Consider the following 19,379-nt stretch of genomic DNA (forward strand, 5'->3'; position numbering starts at 1 on the left):
CCTTAAGCAATAGAATTAATTCCTCATCTCTATCATAAAAAATACTTTACCTGATACATTCTAGTTTTGCATTAACCTTTCCTTCCTCCATCAGAGTGGCTGCTTATCATCACACTATTTCAACTAGTACATTCTGAGACATTGCAATTTACTTTTGGGCTTCTAGCTCCTATCACAAATTTCTTGTTACCTACCACAAATTTCCCAAAATCACAAGTTCTGTGTTACCAGACAAACTCTATGTGCTGCAACTGTGCTATAACATGGCAAGTCATGGCACACCTTTTGCATACTGGTCCTGTGAATCAGCCAAAGGAGGTCTACTGAACTCCAAGGGAAGACCTTTAAAAACAGCAGCAGAAGTAATAAATGAAATAAATGAAGACCTATATCTGGACTGGAAAAAAACACACTGGATGTACCAGAAGACTTTACAATATGACTTGAAAAAAGCATGTCCACTAATACCAGCTACAGAGGAAAAGCCTCCCTAAGTGAGCCAGGGGATTTCATTAAGTAAAATTACAAGGAACATCAAAATAAGTTCACTTTTAAAATGGCTACCCCCTATAATAACAACAACAAAAAAATACTACTGAAAGACAAACTCCCTACAAAACAAAACTGCATCATCTGCTACCACAGCCTCCAGCACTCAGCACTCAGTCTCTTCTCTTGCTAGAAACTGTTATCACACATCACCACTGAAATGGTCAAGACTTTTACTGATTTCCCTGCTACTCAGATTCAACTCATCTGAATGCTCCAGCCAGTGCTGCTTACCAATGAAAACCAGAAACAAGGACTACTAATAGTTATTGAGGAGAAAGCAATTATATATGATTTTAAAGAAAAGCTGTATCTCTTACACAGAACCCCTTCTACTCTGTTCCAAGCACTTAGCAAGTGTAGGATGCTAAATAAAAATAAATTAAAACAAGGTCATGGAAGTTATTAAATTACATCTTAACACCTGCTGTGTCCACCTGCAAAATCAGCCTTACTGTTTTACTAAAAATGCCAAGCACTCATCACATTTAAAGACCCCTAATCTTGAAGCAGTATATATGAGGAAATTTGAGTATATATGAGGAAATCCAGAGCAAGATTAATCTTTTCTTATCATCTGTGAATGAGGTATTTAGTTGCTCATGCCCAGGGCTAGATTAAGCCTTCCTTACATTCAAATTGTTTGCTCTTTCGTCCCTAATGAAAGCTTAGTTTTTAGAGAACCTGATTCTTAAGAAAGCATATTATTTCTTCCCCCACACTGATTCTCCAGGCTGCTAGTAAAGCGTGCAAAGGCAACATGTCTCCCATGCCTGTAATGGGTGAAACAGCAACCAGTAATAACCTAACTTATTGATGAAAGATATTTAAAGAGAGCAGAATCAGAAAGTGACAGGAAAAAAATCTGGATGTGGAAAATGAGATTTCATAAAGGAAAGTTTGACTTATTTCCTGTACAAAAATAATTTTTTATACCTCTCCTAACCAATTTTTTTTCAAACACTTCCTGACAGGTGAAGAATATTCTTTAGTGCAAACAAGAGATTAAGACAAAAGGAGATTGGCTTCATCAAAGGAGATTAAAACACCACTTGACACAGTTTTTCAAACTGATAGTCACAAAGTAAAATAGCGAAGAGGCAGTGCCTCTTTTAGTATCCTGTAAGTCTTGCTGGACCCACCTCACCTTCATGCTGCAGGAAAGGCAGTATCTCAAAAGGTACTGAAGTTTTTACTAAGTAAAACAGTTCAGAATTACTCTAGTATAACTAGTGAACAACTGAAAGAAAATGAAGTCAGAAGGCATAAAAATAAACAAACAAACAAAAAAATAAACCCAGTATTCCTGTAATTATTTTACTCAGCTACAGAAGCAGATCATGATCTTCCAGAACAGATTAAATTTCCCTATATACCATGCCCTTGCCAAAGCCCCATCTGAAACAGGGAAGCTTTCCTCACTCTTCAAGACCAAGAAGGTCAATCCAAACCTAAAGGCATGAATGCTGACTTACTGCTCTGTCGAGGCTAGAACATGAGGTACCAGAGACCTCTAAACACCCCTGTGGTGGTAAAGCTGCAGTTCAACAACAGCATTGTTATACCATCAACTGCGGGTCTATACAACCTATGTTCTACCACTTCTAGTTCTACATATAAACAAGAAAATAATTAAGTCTTTTGAGCTCTACTTTAATTTTCATATTTTGAAAAGCCATTCATTAGCAGTCTTCCAAAGGATAAGCAGAAAACTAGGAATTTAAAAAGGCCAAAAGAATAAAACTGGCAGTGATACTAAAATTCTATCAAAACCCTAAGACTGGATATTAAAATGATACCCATGAAAACTGTCCTAAGGCACACAGATTATAGCAGGATCCTGAAACTAACAGCATTCCAGGAAATGCTGGGATAGTCCATAGGGGGCAATTAAGGGGTCTGATCAACACAGCTGACCAGTTGTCACAATGTTCTTTAAGAAACTGTTTTCTTATGCCTGTATAAAACAAAACATTTAAGAAATAAATAGGTCCTATACCCACATTTTTGCTTTTTGACAACATTATTTTAAGTGCTGTACTTAGTGTAAAATATATGTCATCTTTTTTATTTGGTAATATAAACACAGGCAAAAAAATCCCTTAGTTTCCACTTCATATGCTGCAAAATTATTTTTCGGTTACTTATATTCAGATCGACATATTCCAGATTGAGGACTTTTTCAAAATCATAGTCTAGCACACACTGAATAAACCACAACACTGGAGATTCAGAAACTGAACTACAGCTCTAATGAAGTTGCCTCAACCGTTTTCACTTAAAACAGCTTCAACTTGTATTTAATGTCTTGTCCTGCTGGCTTTCTGAAGGTGGGGAAACAGAGTAGGTAATATTACACAGAATATGTAATATCATAAGGTTATCTTATGCATGGAACTGTAAGAGATTTGAGACAGAAGTCTGCTTTCCAGTAGTAGTACAAATCTTTTTAATGATCCCAGGTAAATCACTTCACCTCATTATGTCTCAGTTTTCAGTTGTAGAGTTGTGAGGACAAACTGATAAATGGTGTTTGATATTCAGAACTGAATGCTTAATAAAACTAAGCAAAACAACCCACTACACAAGTAAATTAGAGAACTACTGGTTAAGAGGCCAGACTAACACCCAGGCCTAGGGATCCACAAAGTGAAACTTACAGGACCACCTTTTCTGGTGTTCACTACTTTCCAAGCAGGTGCCTTTAGGAATCAAGTTTAGCATAATATTTTTATTGTATGAAGGATCCGCGAAAAGGATACATTCAGACGTGTAATGAACATAAATACCCTAATGAAGCTGCTACCTTGTCAATCAGGTGTAGGCTGAGACAGCCAAAAATAACAGGAAGCTTTCCAACAGAGCAAAGAACCTGCATCTAGTATATCAACTTTTGAAGCAAAGCTGTCAAAAACATTATTGTGTGTGCACAGTGGGCAAACAGCAAACAAAAACTTTAATGGGTTTCCTTTGCTCTCATGAACTTCTGAACAACCAGCAAAAAGTAAGACTGGGAGAGCCAGATGCTTGTTACTGTGAATGCAGTCAGTCTTACATGGAGCCAAAACACCAGCACCACAAAGAGTGAAAACACTGGAATCTACGTTTCCTCAGCCCTTACAGGTTTTGCATGTACATTCTCTCATGCTACTACTGAATGCAATTCTGTAAGTCTAATCTTGCAATCTAATCTTTAAAGTATCAAGCTCCATTACCCAAGATGTAACACAACAAAGTCCAAAACTGCAGGCACAGCAAGCAGCAGTGAGACTCCTTCAGTCAAAGCTAGACAAGGCAGCAAGTCATGAAATGTTATGCTGCTTTATGCACATCACAGAATCTGTGATCAGCAGTTCTGCCACCCTTAGACATATTTCTTACTGTGCATATATAATCTTGGCTTTACTTCCTGTCACTTGCACTGCACACAAGCAAGTTTGTCTACACTGTGCCACGTTACCTCGCCTTCACTGAGCATACTTGCTCTTCTGTCTGTGGGCAATTAACTCAATTTGTGACAACTAAGTTTCAGCAACCAGTTTAAACTTCTCATCAGACTTTTGGCATGGGCTGCAAAAAGCCTGCCAGCAAGCCACGGCCACAAGAAGCAGTTGTTTTCACCAGGCAAACTCATTCTTCAACGAGATCGCTCTCCTGCTGCACTGCAAACACAGCCAACATACAGCAGCTTTTCAGCTACCTCTACTGTGGAGTTCTCTCACCTATATCACACAGGAGAGGGCATACCCTGTAAGAGGTGCACCAGTGGTATGCACTTACCAGAGGAATGACTCCAAAATACACAGTGCAGCAATCTGCTCAAGAACTTAGCACAGGCTTCTTTCAAATAAGAGACCACTTTGTCCTCTGTGCCTAGACAAGCAGACATGGAATAAAAAGGGCAGAAGCAGCTGCTGCCATTCATATGCAGCATCTGACTTACAAAAACTTGTGTGGTTTTCAGGACTGCCTCACATATTCTCTAAGCCTGTTTTCTGGAAAATAAACAGAAGATCAACACTGCCGCCTGTGAAGACACACTATTTTCTAATTCACAGACACTCTGCTTGCTGTCTCCCAGGGCCTCTAAGTAGACCTGCCTGGATTACCAAAAAGAGGGACAACCTGACATTATGGACTCATCACTGACCAGGCAGTAAAACTGTAAAGTCAGGGACCCAGTTTGCAGGTACTTCCTTACTGCATGCATGTATTTAACGTATACTGCCAAACTGAGTTATGATGAAACATGATTCTCCACAACAGAAACATTCAGTTCAGTTAAACTGATTTTGTTAATTTTGATTTTCTTTGTTATGTATTCTCCTCTAAATAGTCTACTCTGTGCATCAATCCCTTGCCAGATCTGTCTCGTTATGCCACCTACACATCCCTGTTTGACTTGAAGTTTCACCTTGTCTCAACTGAAGTCTTTCTCTTGGGAGTATATAGCCTGTAACACTGCAGTTTATTAGCTTCAAAAAGGAACCTCAGGACTTAAGCACTCATTGATGTTCTGTTGCAACATTTATTTAAACAGGCAATTTGGCTAAGATGGCCTAAACAGACAGGGAACAAATCGTATGATTAAGTCTATGACAACAACAAAAACAAAATTCCATCCCAGATCACAGCAAGAGCTCCAAGCAGCATTTCTGCCTTACATGGGAGTGTTTTAATTACGCAGCTGGAAATAAAAATTCTATAAACTTGGTTTTATTCGAACAGCAGCCCCTTATCACATCTGGGCACTGTTTATTAAAGAGCTTACTTTAAGACCAAGTGAGCAAAAGCAAAGGAAAAGCAGAAAACTGAAGCCCAGCACAAGTCACTGACCCAACAGCGTAGGCACGCCTGTAACAGGGCCAACAGTGGACACAAACTTTCTTGAGCACCACTGCATCGCCTAAAACTGCAAAGAACGTTAATGCAGATCTACTTCCCCAAGCACTAGGTGGACAACAACTATTACAGATTGTATCAAATAATTGTAGAAACAAATACAACCTTTTAATTACCCTTAGAAAAAGCTAACACTGACCAAGAAGTAGCCAGAGCCCAGCCTGAACAGGCTCCAGCCTTCCCAGCTCTCAATTCCAGCCCTTCAGAGTCTTTGTGCAAGTTCCCCTGTGAGATGACCTTTACAAAATTCAGCTCTTTTGAAAATCAGGAAATTCAGTTATGCACAGTATCATTACACAGGACACTCCTCATAACACAACATAAAAAAATTATAAACAAATAACTTCCAGTCAAGTTCAATAAAAGACAGTAATACCTTAATTTTCTGGTGAATATGCCTCAGTGAATCTGCTGTACCCATGTCCATGTTGTCACTGATGCACACAAAATCGAGCTTCATTTTTGTGTCCAGGTTTAGCATCTTTTGGATTTCCTTCCTTGTAATCACAATGACCTCTAGGACAAGGGAGAATGAGATGAGACGAAGCGGAAAAAAAAAATCTAAGTAATATTCATCACAAATAGGATACACCCACTTTTTTATTTAGAAAGGCTGATGGAACTGTCAAAAGGCTTGAGTAACATAACTCGGTTCTCCACCCAGCCAAGCTCTTTTGGCAAGGGTAACTTTTCAAGAAAAGAATTAAACTACTAATGAACACGAAAACAATCTCCCCTGCTTTGCTGGGTGGAGGTTGTTACTGAAAGGGACATATGCATGTGTGGCATGAGTTAGCAAGATAGAACAGACACTTCTATCATTAACCAGCAACCTCAAACCATACGTCCTCAAACAGACCAATGAGACCCTGTGTTCATGTCACCAACACTTTAGAGCTTTGTCTTTTGCTGCCCTGATCCTGTGTAATCCTCTGTGGACAACACCACCAACCACACTATTACAATACAATGGTTAAACTATTTCTCAGCATCAGCTTGGCAAGAAAGTGGAGTAATATATGAGCAACAAACTCATTCCATCTACAAAAGAAAAAGGATAAATGCATATTTGAAGGAAGTCAACACTGGCATGAAAGCATATTTTCCAAAAAGAGGAATGCGAGAATAAAAGTTCTGCAAAGAAAATACTGAGGAAACAAAATTACAAGAAACCATTTCCCTCAGTCTCAAGAACGGGGAGGAAAAGCAACAATCAAATTTTTCAGTTAAAATATCCCCTCAAAACACCCCAACACTCTAACATTGTATTCCATATGGAAATTTAATGGAAAAGTATGGGAAACAATAAATAATGATAATAATAGTACAGGCAAGATGAAAATACATCAAGAATAAATCTGCATCAATCAAAACTCAACTCATCTATTAAAAGAAAACTCATCTATTAAAAGAGGAAGGCACTGTAAACATGGGAATTGTGTGCCATTTTGGTGCCAGAGACATGGCTGCTCTTCCATACTGGATGCCAGTGTGGACTCAAAAGAGGCTGAAGAACCTAGAGAAAGGGGCTGAAAGCACACCTTGAATTAGGCAAAGAACTAACGGATGAAGAGGGAACTCCTGTCAGGCACAAGTTGTAAGCTCACGCAATTCAGCAAAAACTTGGTGAGCTGGGCAATGGTCTCCTAAATATTAGGAGAGATGAAGTACCTGCAATTAGGGCAAAAGAGACACAGTGAGTCAGCCCATGGAACACCTACTTACTTACATAAACAAGTTTGAGGAATTAAAGTCTTAATAAAAATCATCCAGGGAGAGAATTCATGCCACTGGATCATTTAATGCAGGAAAGTACAGCTTGGTCACAGGCATGAAGCAAGGAAGGAGCAGGAAGGTGGCAGTTTGCTTACTGAATTTGAATACATTTACTGAATACAATGCTGCATGTCCACATTTTCACTGGAGACAGGTACGTTGAAGAGCTATGTGCGAGAAAGGAGAAAGATTCGACTGCAGCAGTATCACAGAGTCACAGCTCAGGTTGGAAGGGACCACACTGGGTCATCTTGTCCAACCTCCCTGCTCAAGCAGCTTCATCTCAAATCACATTGCACAGGATTGCATCCAGACGGTTCTGGGATGTCCTCAGCGAGGGAGGTCCCACACCCTCTCTGGACAGCCTGTCCCAGTGCTCAGCCACCTGCACAGTGAAGAAGTTTTTTCTCATGTTCAGGTGGAACTTCCTGGGAATCGGTTTCTGCCTGTTTCCTCTTGTACCATTGCTTGGTACCACTGAGCAGAGCCCAGTTCATCCTCTGACACCTCCTTTCAGCAGAGACTGACAGACATTGATGAGGTTCCCTCTCAGTTGTCTCTTCTCGAGGCTGAACAGGCCCAGCTCCCTCAGCGTTTCCTCATAAGAGAGATGCTCCAGTCCCTTCACCATCTTTGTTGCCCTCCACTGGACTTGGTCCAGGAGTTCCATATTTTCTGTCCTGAGGAGCCCAGAACTGGACACAGAACTTCAGATGTCACCTCACTAGCGCAGAGTAGAGGGGTAGCTACTAGTGGTCAAGAGCATCAAGCAGAAATGGTTATTTCTGAATAAAGAAATAACCATTTCTGAATAAAGAGCCACACAAAGCACAATACTGATTACACAGAAGATTTTAGCTATCTAAATTTCCATTGCAGAATAAAAATATTGAAAAAAAAATAAAATAGGAGAACAGGCAAAGAAGGCAAACATTCAGAATACAAATTTCAACAAGCAACACACAAAAAAAAATCCTAAGAACATAAATTCTCTAAGATTTTCTAATGAAACAGAATAAAGGTAAAGTGTGCTCTTAGTTTTGTTCCTCCACACTGAAATAGTAAGAGGCTAACATGAATCATCATGAGCTGATCTTTACACCTTCACAGAAGAAAAAAGCAGTCAGGAAAAAAGCCACACACTCAGGACAAAGAACAGAATAATCAGAGAGACAGAACAGAGAAACAGAAACACGAAAAACAAACACAAACATAAAAAAAAACCCAGACTCTTCAAAGGTGTCATGAAGAAGCTTTATAAGAAGCTGGGGGGATGCCACAGAAAGATTTGGTCCAGCACTCAAAAGGTGAACAAAAGCCTGAACTCAGAAGATACTGAAGAAGTTCACCAGGTACTAAATAGCACCTGAGTCCCACTGTGAAGCAAAGCCCACAGGTGAGTAACACAAGTCTGCCATTCCCCCTGCCCTGTTCTGGCCAAACCCTCACGCTTGGCTCTGCGCTGCCACACGGAGTGAATGCTTCAGACAGAGCCAGTAACCCTGAACTGCAGGCCAGGCTGAAACAACAAACCATGAGCCATCCCCAGAGAGCTGACACTTCTCACGCTGCTGCCATTAATGACTCTGAGAAAGAAACACGAGAAACTCATGGTTAGCAACCCAGGGAAAGACATCAAAGTTGGGAAAAGCCTTGAATCAGAGAATCACTAATGTTGGAAAAGACTTCTAAGATCATCAAGTCCAACCAACCAGCACCACCACTATGTTCAGCACTAAACCACGTCCTCAAGTGTCAGATTCTCATGGCTTTTGAACACTTCCAGGGATGGTGACTCCATCACTTCTCTGTGCAATCAGAACTGAAGTGCTTTAAAACCACTTCAGTGAAAAAAATTTTCGTAATAGCCAATCTAAACCTCCCCTGGTGCAACTTGAGACCAATTCCTCTTATCCTATCATTCGTTACCTGGGACAAAAAACCAACACACATCTCTCTACAATCTCCTTTCAGATAACCCCGGCCCTTGGTGAGAAAAGGGGTAGAGGGGTGCAGGCACAGAGAGCGCAGCCGAGAGCGCACGAAGGGATGTGACATGGCCAAGGGAGCAGAGGAGAGATGTGCTACAGCACCTGTCCCGTCCCACAGGGCACCTGCGACTCGGCATTAGAACGGCGGGAGAACGGACGGGAGCGGCGGCAGTGACGAGGGACAGCCCGTACTGACCAGGGACAGTCCGCAGTCACCAGGGTCAGCACGCCCAGGCCCCGCCGTGCCTCACCTTCGAAGCCGGCGCGCTCCAGGAGGTTCAGCGGGTACCACAGCAGGGGCCGGTTTCCCACCGGGAGCAGCGGCTTCGGGATGCTGGAGGTCAGGTCCGTCATGCGGGAGCCGCCTCCGGCCGCCATCACCACGGCCTGGAACTCCATCGCGTGGCGGAGTGACACAGAGACAGGGCAGGGGTCCCCCGGGACAGGTAAGACAAGGCCGGTTCACTCCTCCGGTCCCTGCGACCGCTCCCGGCACTGACAGCGCAGCAATGGCGACGCGGCCGCGCTGCGCCTGCGCGCGGACAGCCGAGAGCGTCGATCGCTCGCGAGTGCCGATAGATTCGATCCGCCTCCCCGGTGGGCTGCGGGCGGCCTCCACCCAGCCAGGACGGCGAGAGGAACACCGAGGGAAAGAGGCCGAGCGCCGAGTCATGGATCCCTGCCCAGCCGCGGGGGGCGCTCGGTGGAACAGCGCCCCCAGGCGGCCGCAGGAAGGACTGCGGGGGGGAATGGGGGGACAGTAGGGGTTGATGGGGGGACAGTGGGAGGGTGATGTGGGACAGTGGGGGCTCTCTGTGGGGTGTACTGGTGGCACCGGGCGGTCAGCTTGCAGCTGTGCTCCCCGCACCATTTCCAGAGAAGGGACAGGACTCACAGTGCTCCCCGTCCCTGCCTGCCATGCTCTCCCCACCACAAGACCCAGACCCAGTGCAGGCACAGCACCCAGCGGCCAGTGCCATGCTGACCCTTCCAGCTGCAGCACTGGCCACACGCACCAGTCCCAGCCCTAGAGAAGCACAGACACAAACAGGACCTGGGGCAGGAGAGCAGGCTCTGGCCCTGCAGTTTTATTGAATCCAGTGTCCCCAAAGCTCCCATGGCGTGGGGCATATGGGGGTCTCATTCATCCCAGGGGTTCTTGTCAGTGTCGATGGACATGCAGTTGTAGATGGCATAGCGCAGCAGCTCCTCACAGATTTTGGCCCTGGCAGGGGGAACACTAGGTCACAGCCATGATGGGCACAGAAAACCTCAGGCTTCCCTCCCCACACCTGCCTGGACGTTCCCTAGGGGAAGGTTTGGGCAGTCTTGATGGGAACCCCAACACCAGCCCCAGGGATTGTGGAGCATCCCTATCCCTAGCTCAACTCACGAGGAATAGTTGGGCAAGAAGAAGGCGCAGGAGCACGTGCAGGCCTGTGGCATCAGGTCCAACGCATCCGAGCTTCAGAGAAAGGAGAGTCAGACCCCAGCACAGTGCAGGGACCTCACATCATGTGGGGACCCCAGCATGGCACAGGGACCCCAACACAGGCAGGATGGACTCAGACTCACTTCGACCTCTCCGGGTACACATTGATCTGAACTGGGAGGCGGCTCCGGCCTGTGACGAACTTGAGGAAACGGCTGAGATCCTCTGAAGGGAAGGACAGAGCTCAGGTCTCAGGGACAGGACTGTCCCAGTTGCTGCTGTCACAGCAAGATCTGCCTTGCAGAATCACCCCAGCAACATGGGGCAAAGCTAAGGGATGCTCTCATAATCCCAGGAAGGGACAGGTGGGATGACCCCAGCAAGTTCCCAGGGAAGCACCTGGTGAGCACCCCTGGGGCACAGGGCAGTGGGTACCCCATACCCTGGCCTGTCCTACTGCATGCGTGGGGTCACTCACCACTGGTGAAGCTGTTGAGTGCCTCCAAGAAATACTGGATACGAGTATCATTAGAGGGGAAGTCATCAAACTTGACTACAACAAAGAATGTGCAATGGCTTAATTAGAAACTCCCAGCAAAGCAAAGGAAAGGAGGAGACCTTCTACTCCTTAGTGAGCCCATGAGAACCCCTGGCACCCCTGAGTGGGACCAGCACCTTGTGTCATGGTGGGTGGAGAAGCCATGTCCTAGTTTGCAGAGTGGCCATTCACCTCTGCCCATAGCAGCTAAGGACCAGATGGACCACAGTGGGGTCCAGTGGGGTTTGCTGCTAAACCTGAAGCATCCAGGGACCCTCTGGCTTATCCTCCCCCAGGCTCTCAGGCACCCATGACCAGGATGCATGTGCAGGACAAGCATTATCAAGGGGATCCCCTGCCCTTATGGAGAACAAGGAGCAGCTCTGGACTGGCCCTATGACTTACTGAACTTCTTTAGTTCAGCCACTGTGATCTCTGGGTCCCCGCAGATCCTCTTCTCCATCTGCTGCCAGGTGAGCAGGTCCAGCACAGGCTGGGGCACCACACGGAGCAGCCCGGCACGTATGGCTGCAATCTGTGGGGACACAGGATGGGCTCCATATCACCACAGCGGGTCTGAGCCCTGGGCAGCCATCTAGGGCTCCAGGGACAGCAACCACAGGATCCCCAAAAGGGATTCCCAGGGCACATGGACATCCTGGGCATGGGATGCACAAATAAACCACCCAGTTGGAGCTAGGGACACATTTTGGCAACCACCAGTCCCACAAGTACCAGGATGTCTTGCCACAGGAGCAGGGTCCCCTTGCAGCCCTGTCAGCCCTGGGGGACAGTGTCACCTGCTCCTTGCTCTCCTCCAGCCGAGCCTTTTGCACCAGGCGGATGAACTCCTTGCGGTCCTCGTAGCGCACAGCGGTGTTGCTGCCATTGGGGATCAGCTCCACCATGCGCTGGTCACTGAGCACTGTCGTGTAGGTCAACTCTCTGCCAAACATGAACTCAAAGCCTTCCTTGTCCACCTTCTCCAGCACCTCCAGCAGCTTCACCTGCAATCCAAACGAGCAACAGCCACCACAGTGGAGCCAGAACAAAAATGAGAGAGCACAGCGCTGCCCTGCCAGCACCCAGCCCTGCTCACCAGCTCTGAGTCCACAGTGGCAAAGTCCTTGCTCCAGCTGACCTCCTCCCCTGCCAGCTGCTTCCACACCAGCGCTGGCAAAGACAGGATCTGCCAAAAGGAGTGGACACAAGCATTCTCCCCCTGCCTCTCCTTCACCATGGGCAGCCTCTCTGCCCAAGACAGGGTGGCCCCTGCCAAGCCCCACCCCACTCAGGAAGGCTCTGCTGTGCTGACCAGAAATTCCTTGCTCCTCAGGGCTGCCCCCATCAGCTGCCCAATCCACTCATACTTGGGGAAATCCTTGCAGGAGGGGTTTGGGACATACATGTCCCTGGTGTCACTGCTGCTGTTAGCCTGTGGGAGAGATGCTTAGGACACACAGAGATTTGACAAACCCAGCATGGTCTCTCCTGCAGCCCTCCCCACAATCATCCCTCCACCCCTTTACAGCCCTCCAGGAGACCTCCACCACCCAGGTACAAGCACAGCTCCCCCAGCCAATAGCCCTGCAAGCATTAAGATAGGGCTGACACCCCAGGCTCTGCTGACTGACTCCCCCGGCCTGGACAGACAGACAGTGGGATGCCAAACCTGATTGGAGGTGCGCACAAAGAATGGCAGAGGCACCGGGACATCGCTGGAGCTGGGACACAGTTCCTCTGACACATCTGACAGGCTGTCCCGAAAACCACCACCTTCCAGGGGGACAGACGACACAGATTAGTGCCTGACACACCAGGGCCAGACACTGAGCCACAGGATCTAGCCAAGCTGCCCCCCTCCCTGGGGCAGCAACAGCTCTGGTGGGGTAGGGGAGATACAGGGACAATCTCATGTTTGCAGAGCAGGGCTGCCTCTTCCAGAGCCGCTAGGACAGTGTGGGCACCCACTGAGCTGCACCCCAGCACAGGAGACACCAGGGGAGAGTTCTCACCATTGTCAATGATGCCCTCACTGATGAAATCGCACTCCCACCACTGGCTGTAGGTCAACGGCCACCTGTGGGGAAACAACAGCCCCATGGACATCTTTCCTCTGAGCATACCAGCAGCACCTGGAATTCCCTTGCACTCTTCTCTGGGGAAGTGACACCCCACTAAAATGACACTGAAGACCTACCTGTAGTCCAGGGGCTGATTGTTCTTGGAAGGTCTGAGGCCTTCATACAGCTGGAGAGTAGTAGAGCAGAAAGGGGATGAGATGGGGCAAGATACCTGCTGAAGTGACAGGTACCTGGCACAGGGCATGGCGTTCCCATACTTGGGTGAAGATGGCGTTCCTACAGCTGGGGTCCAGCGCAGGGTTGGCACGGTGCTCCCGGGCCAGGAGCCGGTTGATGTAGAGCTTTGGCACAGTGTGAGGAGCAGAGCTCTCCGAGGACTGCAGACAATGGGCAATGAGGGCTTCGCTCTCCTTAGACAGCAGCAGGAATGGCTTCATGCTCTAACAAGGGACAAGCAGGGATGGTTAGAGGTCTGATCCTGCCACCATCTGCTGTCCTTTCCTCTCCCCAGGTCAGCCCTGGTGTTGCAGGAGATGCTCCTCCATCCCTCAGGCAATGCCAAACATGGCAGCTCTCAGCCCTGGGCTGGTCTGCCCCTACTGGTTCAAGGACGAAACACTACAGTGCCCTGAAAACCTGAACTTTAGAGGAGATGCCCCTCCTGGCACCATCCCAGGGAAGCCTGGCACATGCTCACCCTGAGTGCATTGAAGGTGCCAATGCTGTCCTCGGAGAGGGGGATCAGGTAACACAGGACACCTTCCAGGAGCTGGACAAACCTGGAGACAGAAGAGAAGCAGTGTGAGGCTGCAGGAGAGTGGCATTTCACCACAGTCCCTGGCCAATGTATTCCCTGCACGTGTCCCCTCCAGCCCATGGAGGGGTACCAGACACAAGGGGAGCACCCACCCAGCACCCTCTGGCCAAGCAATTTATTTCATTTCCCCCAAGAAAATGCTGCAAACAAGAGCAGCCCAGCCCACACTGCTGCACTGCAGCTGAATCACTGCAGAGACTCTCTGTGGGGCCAGTGCTGACCCCAGCCTGGGACTGCTCTGCAGGTCAGGGCATGATGCTTTTCAGGATTGAGATCACTGCAGGAATTGTGGCATCCCTGTGCCATACCTCTGAATGAGCACAGCTCGTCGGTACAGCACGTCAGCATCCACCCCTTCCAGGAGAGGGTAGCGAACCAGCCGGGCTGGCTGGAACATGTCGGCGTTCAGGATCAGGTCCCACTCCCAGAAGGACACGATCTTAATCCCCTGCAGACGGACATTGTACCCTTGGTCTGCCAAGAAAAAACAATGATGCTGCATGTGCCAGCACAGCTTGGATACTGCAGCAGGGGCCAGGTGCCCCCAGCACCTGCAGCATCTCATATGAAGCTCATTCCTCAATCTTCCCACCAGTGGATGCCAAAAAGCACCCAGTGTGGCAGGAAGAGCTGCAGGTGCCAGGACTAGCTGTGGGTTTAGGGCCAGGCTGGGCTGGTAGCTGCAGTCTGGGTGCACAGGCTCACCCCGGCACTCCAGGAAGCGGATCTCCAGCACCGGCATGGGGGTTTTCATGTCACGGAGGATGCAGACATTCTGGTAGCTGTTCCTGTACACAGCACGGAGGGAGATGGCAGAGCCATGAGGCACAGACAACAGTGAGGTGGCCAGTGAGGCACAGGCCACTCTGGCTCCCCAGCCAAGGATGTGCTTCTACCCATGCAAAAGCCCCCCCACCTCACCAGGGCTGTGGCAGGAGGTGCCCAAGCAGAGAGAAGAGGCTGTCAGAGGCACAGAGACGTTCTGGAGGAAGTGGAAGCTGCATCCAAAAAGCCAGAAAAGAGCACAAATTCAAAGCAGTAGAGAAAGAGAAATGGCTGAGAGCCTGTCACTGTTCTTGGGGGTTCCCAGCACATCTCACAAGGGCAGAACCATCCTTCAAGCAGAGCTGGTCATGCAAGGGTGGTGTGTTTTTGAAAGAAACAGCAATTTGCCTAAATGAGCAATTTACAAAGTGTATTTTCAATGCCTTTGTCAAGGTCCCACCAAAGTCCTGGGAAAAAACACTGCAAGTATTCAGACACAGTGAGGAGCTGGCTCCTGCCACTGCAAAGGACACCTCTGCAGTCTCATGGGTGCTTCTTTAGAGACAGATATCACTGCTCAGCCAAAAAACATCAAATAAGCATGGGGGAAGGTGAAGGAGACCTTTGCACTCCTGTGTAAGCCCCTGGCTGCCTTGAGAAGGGTGCTCAGGGCCAGAGTGAAGATGGAGAGGTGAAGCACCCCAGGACTTCTTGGCTACAGCATAGCAGAGATGCTCAGGAAGGTGACAGCAGTGGCATGTGTTTCCAGAAGTGAGGAGGAAGAGGCAGAAAGACCAAAGTCACCAGGCAGAAGGAAGCATGCTGCAAAACAGCTGCTGCAGCATGGGTGAGGAGCAGGAGAGGAGATTAAGGCACTTGACTGGCACATGGAAGCAAGGGACCACCACACTTGTGGGAGCAGATATAGCCTGCACTCATGGAGTTCTGACTGTTGGAGAGTCACTGTCACTGGCAAGTCACTCAGAACCAACCCCAGCCCCATCCTTAACATTTGCTCAGGATGCAGAGACAGCTCAGGAGTTTGGCATAAGCTGGGCATAAGCTGCTCCTCACTCATTACTCACTCGTTAATTAGGACTGTTCTCAGGTGCTGCAGCCTGCTTGGTGTTCCCCCATACACAGCCACTCTCCTGGGTACATAGGAGCTGGACTGCCCATCCAGTGTCAGCCAAAGTCTCCTGGGGGTGAGAAGAGCAAGGAATAGCATTGTTCTCCCTTCATGAGCTGCCTGGGCCTAGAGATGCAGCCAGAGTTGTCCCAGGCCTGGGGAAAGGCTGTATCTTCCTGGGGTGCCTTTGGCAGCAGCTGTCCCCCACCTCAACCCCACACCCTGGGGTTGAAGAGGAAGAGGTGCTTTGCCCCACACCCTGCCCTTCCCTGGCACAGCTGTTGACATGGAGGGGACACCCCGAGGTCTCACTTGACAATGACGCCTTTCTTCATGTTGAGCCGCACCCAGTGCTGCCCCGGGAGCCCGCTGCTCTCCCAGAAGGTGTATGTCAGGTTGTCTGTCAGATGGGCGGCAACACAATCCTCCTGCAAAGGTGCAGCGAGCAGAGGGAGGGAGATGAGCATCATTGGACACACCATGGCATCCTCTGAGATGGGTTTTGTGGGTCCAAAGGAGATCAGGAACAAGCCACTCTGTTGGTTTTTTAGGCTGTGGGTGGATGGTGGCTCCTTGACATAGCAAGCTGGGCATTGCTGTGGACCCCTAGTGCCCCAGAGACACAATGGAGTTTTGCTCCCAATGCCCAACTCCCAACAGCTTTGCTAGAGCAGCAAAACCCTTCCACCATCCCCTGCCCCTCACAGAGGGGATAGCCACAGCTGGCCACTCCTCCCCACATCTGTGGTGATGCTTACATGTCTTATGCTGATTTTAGACTGCAGAGGAGCCCCACTACGCACCGTCTGTGAGGAGACCTCGATGCTGTTGATGTGTTCCTTGGTGCAGTCCATGCACTGCAGCTTCTTCTCACTGTGATCGTACAGGAAGTGCCCCAGCTCCATGTCGTGCTCATAGGTCCAGCCTGGGGGCACGGACCTGCAGGGAGTCTCTGTGTCAACAGGACAAGGAGACCAGGCTACCCCAAACCTGCCCACCAGCAGTGTGCAGGAGCCCCAGCTGAGACTGGCTGCAGTATCTCACTGCCACCAAATCAGCACAGTGCCAGGCCACTGTCCCTGCAGCAGACAGATGGCACGGCTGTATCTCATCACCAGCACACCAGGTATTTATGGCCACTCCAGCCCAGTGGGAATAGCAGTACAGTCATTCCAATGGTTTGTGGAGCAAAGGCCATCTTCACTTGGACACTGCCAAGATACCAGTGTAAAAGGCATCTCATGGCACCCATCCTCCCCACTCCAGACCGTGAAGCCAGTCCTGGCCAGCAGCCCCTCAGGATGCTGAAGTCCTGTTCTAGGAGATGCATTCGTACCGGAACTTCTGCACTGCGGCCTCGTCCTGCTCTATGAGCCTGGGCATCTCTCCAAGGTGCATGGAATACGTCAGGTCCACCACTTGTTCCCAGCTGGAGCAGCAGGGCGGAGGAGTCACACAATGGAAAAGATGTGTCAGTGCTCAGTGAGTCCATTACTGCTTTAGCCTGAAGTGTAGTCAGCAGTAGTGGGGCACTGGGGGTGACACCGAGGAACAGCTGTGGGAAGGATGAGTGTCCCTGCACCCGGATACAGGCTGGGAATCCCGCCCTGCACATGACCTTCCATCATGAAAATAAAATTTGAACTCTCTGATCACTGCACTACCTCTGTGACATTGCTCGGCCCAAATTCAAATTGCTCAGAACGCCCCCCATCTTTATTCTGTGTAGGCGCTGCCACAAGCAAAGAGGATTAGTCTACCAGGGAGCACCCATCTGCCCGCCGGTGCTCGGTGGAGATGTGTCCCACCAGCGCTGGAGGCAGTGAGTGGGCTGTGCCGGGCGTGCCCAAGGGATTTGGGATGCTTGGGTCGCATGTCCTCTGTGGGGACCGGTCACACGCGTCTCCAGCGCCCAGAGCCCAGTTCCTGCCCGTGGCGCAGCGGGCCGGGGCCATACCTGACAGGAGGTCTGTAATCAACCCCCAGCGTTTGGTGCTGACACTGGATCCTCTGCACGGAGTCAACAGGGACTAATTTATCTCCTCCTTCTCCGAACCTCTGTGCCAGCACCCAGCCCTCCGCCAGGCCACGGGTGCCCGTGTGCTCCTCCAGCTGCTCCTGAAGGCACATCCCGTGCTGTCACCGCCGTCGGGACTCGGCATACCCGTGTGGTTGCCGGTGCCGGTCCCGCGTTACCTTGCTGAGCTTGACCCAGAGCCCGGCGCCGTTGCAGTACTCCTCGCCGGTGGCGCGCAGGCAGCCGCCCTTCCGCACCTCGATCGTGGCCCGCGCCGCCCGCTTGCCGCCCCGCGCCGGCCCCGGGCTGTCCCACACGCTGAGCAGGCTGCGGGCGGCGGCGGCCGCGGCGGCCGAGGGGTCCTTGCAGATCTTGTACTGCACCTCCCGCGGCACGTAGCAGAGCGCGGCGGGCAGCGCCCGGGCGCGGCGGAAGCACTCGCTGCACTGCAGCAGGAACCGCAGCCGGCCCAGAACCTGGTGCGGCGCCTCCCCGCCTGCCCTCATCGCGCTCCGGACACCGGCTCTGCGTCGCTGCGCTGAGCCCCGGGCTGGCCCGACCGTGCTCCAACCGTGCCCGTCCCGGAGTGCCCTTCGGGCCGGGGCGCCTCCGGCAGGGCCGCCGTGCCCGCCTCCCTCCGGGGCCGCCCCGCCTCGGGCAGCCTTCGCTTCCCGGCTGCCGCCTCCTCGCCGGGCACGCGCCGCTCTGCCCATGCCCCGGGCACGCCCCAGCGCTTCTTCATCACTCGCGGGCCGCAGGCGCTCCGCTCTCCGGGCCCCCCCTCTGCCAAGATGTGACTCTGTTACGCCTGCTTCGGTATCCGGCAGGAGCGGACCCGGGTTACAGGCATCCCCCTTGCCGTGTGGCTTAGGATTCGGCTCCCTCCCGTCCTCCAACATCTCTGTCATTGCTCCATTCCTACAAGCAGAAAGGGAGTCCTGTAGCGTCAGGGCACAGGGCTGCATCTTCAGCAGGGATAGAGAAAAGAGGTGAATTCTGGTATGGGAGAGCCAGCCTTTGGCTGTTCTCACCCTGCCCTGGGCAGGCCTGCAGCAGGTGGAGATGCTCAAAGTACTTGCTGGGAAGGACAGGCTTCCCTGCCCAGAACAGCTTTATCCTAGGCAGCAGAGGCATCCTGGCAGCAGGAGTGAGGCCATGACAGCCAGCAGCACCCAACCCCCCCTCCCCCCGAACACTGGCAGTGTGTCACCCCATGTCACGTCTGCTTGTTGCATACCGCAGCAAGGCGGTGGCAGAGAGCAACTCAGCCCCACCCCATGCTACCTTAATTTCTTCAGGTTGGGCACAAAGGGCTGAGTTGAGGGATCATGAAACAAGCAGGCTGGCAGAGCTCAAAGGTCCTCACACCCTCCTGGTGC

General features: G+C 50.1%; 2 protein-coding genes across 4 annotated transcripts in view; both read right to left on the reverse strand.

Moving 5' to 3' along the window:
* The window catches only part of EIF2B3 (eukaryotic translation initiation factor 2B subunit gamma), a 99,407-nt gene extending 89,671 nt beyond the window's left edge, over window positions 1-9,736 (reverse strand). For 2 of the 3 annotated variants that reach the window (XM_005521097.3, XM_088060483.1), the window contains exons 1-2: window positions 9,470-9,736; window positions 5,828-5,967 (exon numbers count right to left, since the gene is read on the reverse strand). In XM_005521097.3, the coding sequence (XP_005521154.1) occupies window positions 5,828-5,967; window positions 9,470-9,617 (288 nt within the window). In that variant the 5' untranslated portion in view covers window positions 9,618-9,736. The remainder of the gene's footprint in view (window positions 1-5,827; window positions 5,968-9,469) is intronic. The other variant, XM_088060484.1, reaches the window with a different exon arrangement.
* A 537-nt stretch (window positions 9,737-10,273) lies between these two features.
* LOC102109232 (E3 ubiquitin-protein ligase HECTD3) lies at window positions 10,274-18,659 on the reverse strand. Its single transcript, XM_005521099.3, has 21 exons — window positions 18,180-18,659; window positions 17,941-18,101; window positions 17,320-17,412; window positions 16,787-16,922; window positions 16,296-16,411; window positions 15,940-16,053; window positions 14,795-14,877; window positions 14,398-14,563; window positions 13,970-14,051; window positions 13,530-13,712; window positions 13,389-13,438; window positions 13,204-13,268; window positions 12,861-12,964; window positions 12,504-12,623; window positions 12,288-12,377; window positions 11,989-12,195; window positions 11,594-11,723; window positions 11,129-11,203; window positions 10,794-10,875; window positions 10,612-10,683; window positions 10,274-10,443 (listed from the first exon to the last, which is right to left on the reverse strand). Exons 1-21 carry the CDS (start codon window positions 18,504-18,506, stop codon window positions 10,359-10,361), a joined length of 2,541 nt encoding a protein of 846 aa, XP_005521156.2. The 5' UTR covers window positions 18,507-18,659; the 3' UTR covers window positions 10,274-10,358.
* Window positions 18,660-19,379: the final 720 nt, after the last annotated feature.

Source organism: Pseudopodoces humilis, chromosome 10 (genome assembly GCF_049639895.1).
Source record: "Pseudopodoces humilis isolate 2021_Gansu_Grassland_sample_001 chromosome 10, ASM4963989v1, whole genome shotgun sequence".
In the NCBI taxonomy this organism is placed as follows: domain Eukaryota; kingdom Metazoa; phylum Chordata; class Aves; order Passeriformes; family Paridae; genus Pseudopodoces; species Pseudopodoces humilis.

Excerpts from the sequence above, each read along its gene's own strand:
- LOC102109232 (XM_005521099.3), bottom strand. The coding sequence starts at position 18,506 with ATGAGGGCAGGCGGGGAGGCGCCGCACCAGGTTCTGGGCCGGCTGCGG. Across the intron at positions 11,724-11,988 it reads TGGAGGAGAGCAAGGAGCAG|ATTGCAGCCATACGTGCCGG; the intron begins GTGACACTGTCC and ends GTGTCCCCACAG. Across the intron at positions 10,684-10,793 it reads GTGTACCCGGAGAGGTCGAA|CTCGGATGCGTTGGACCTGA; the intron begins GTGAGTCTGAGT and ends CTTTCTCTGAAG.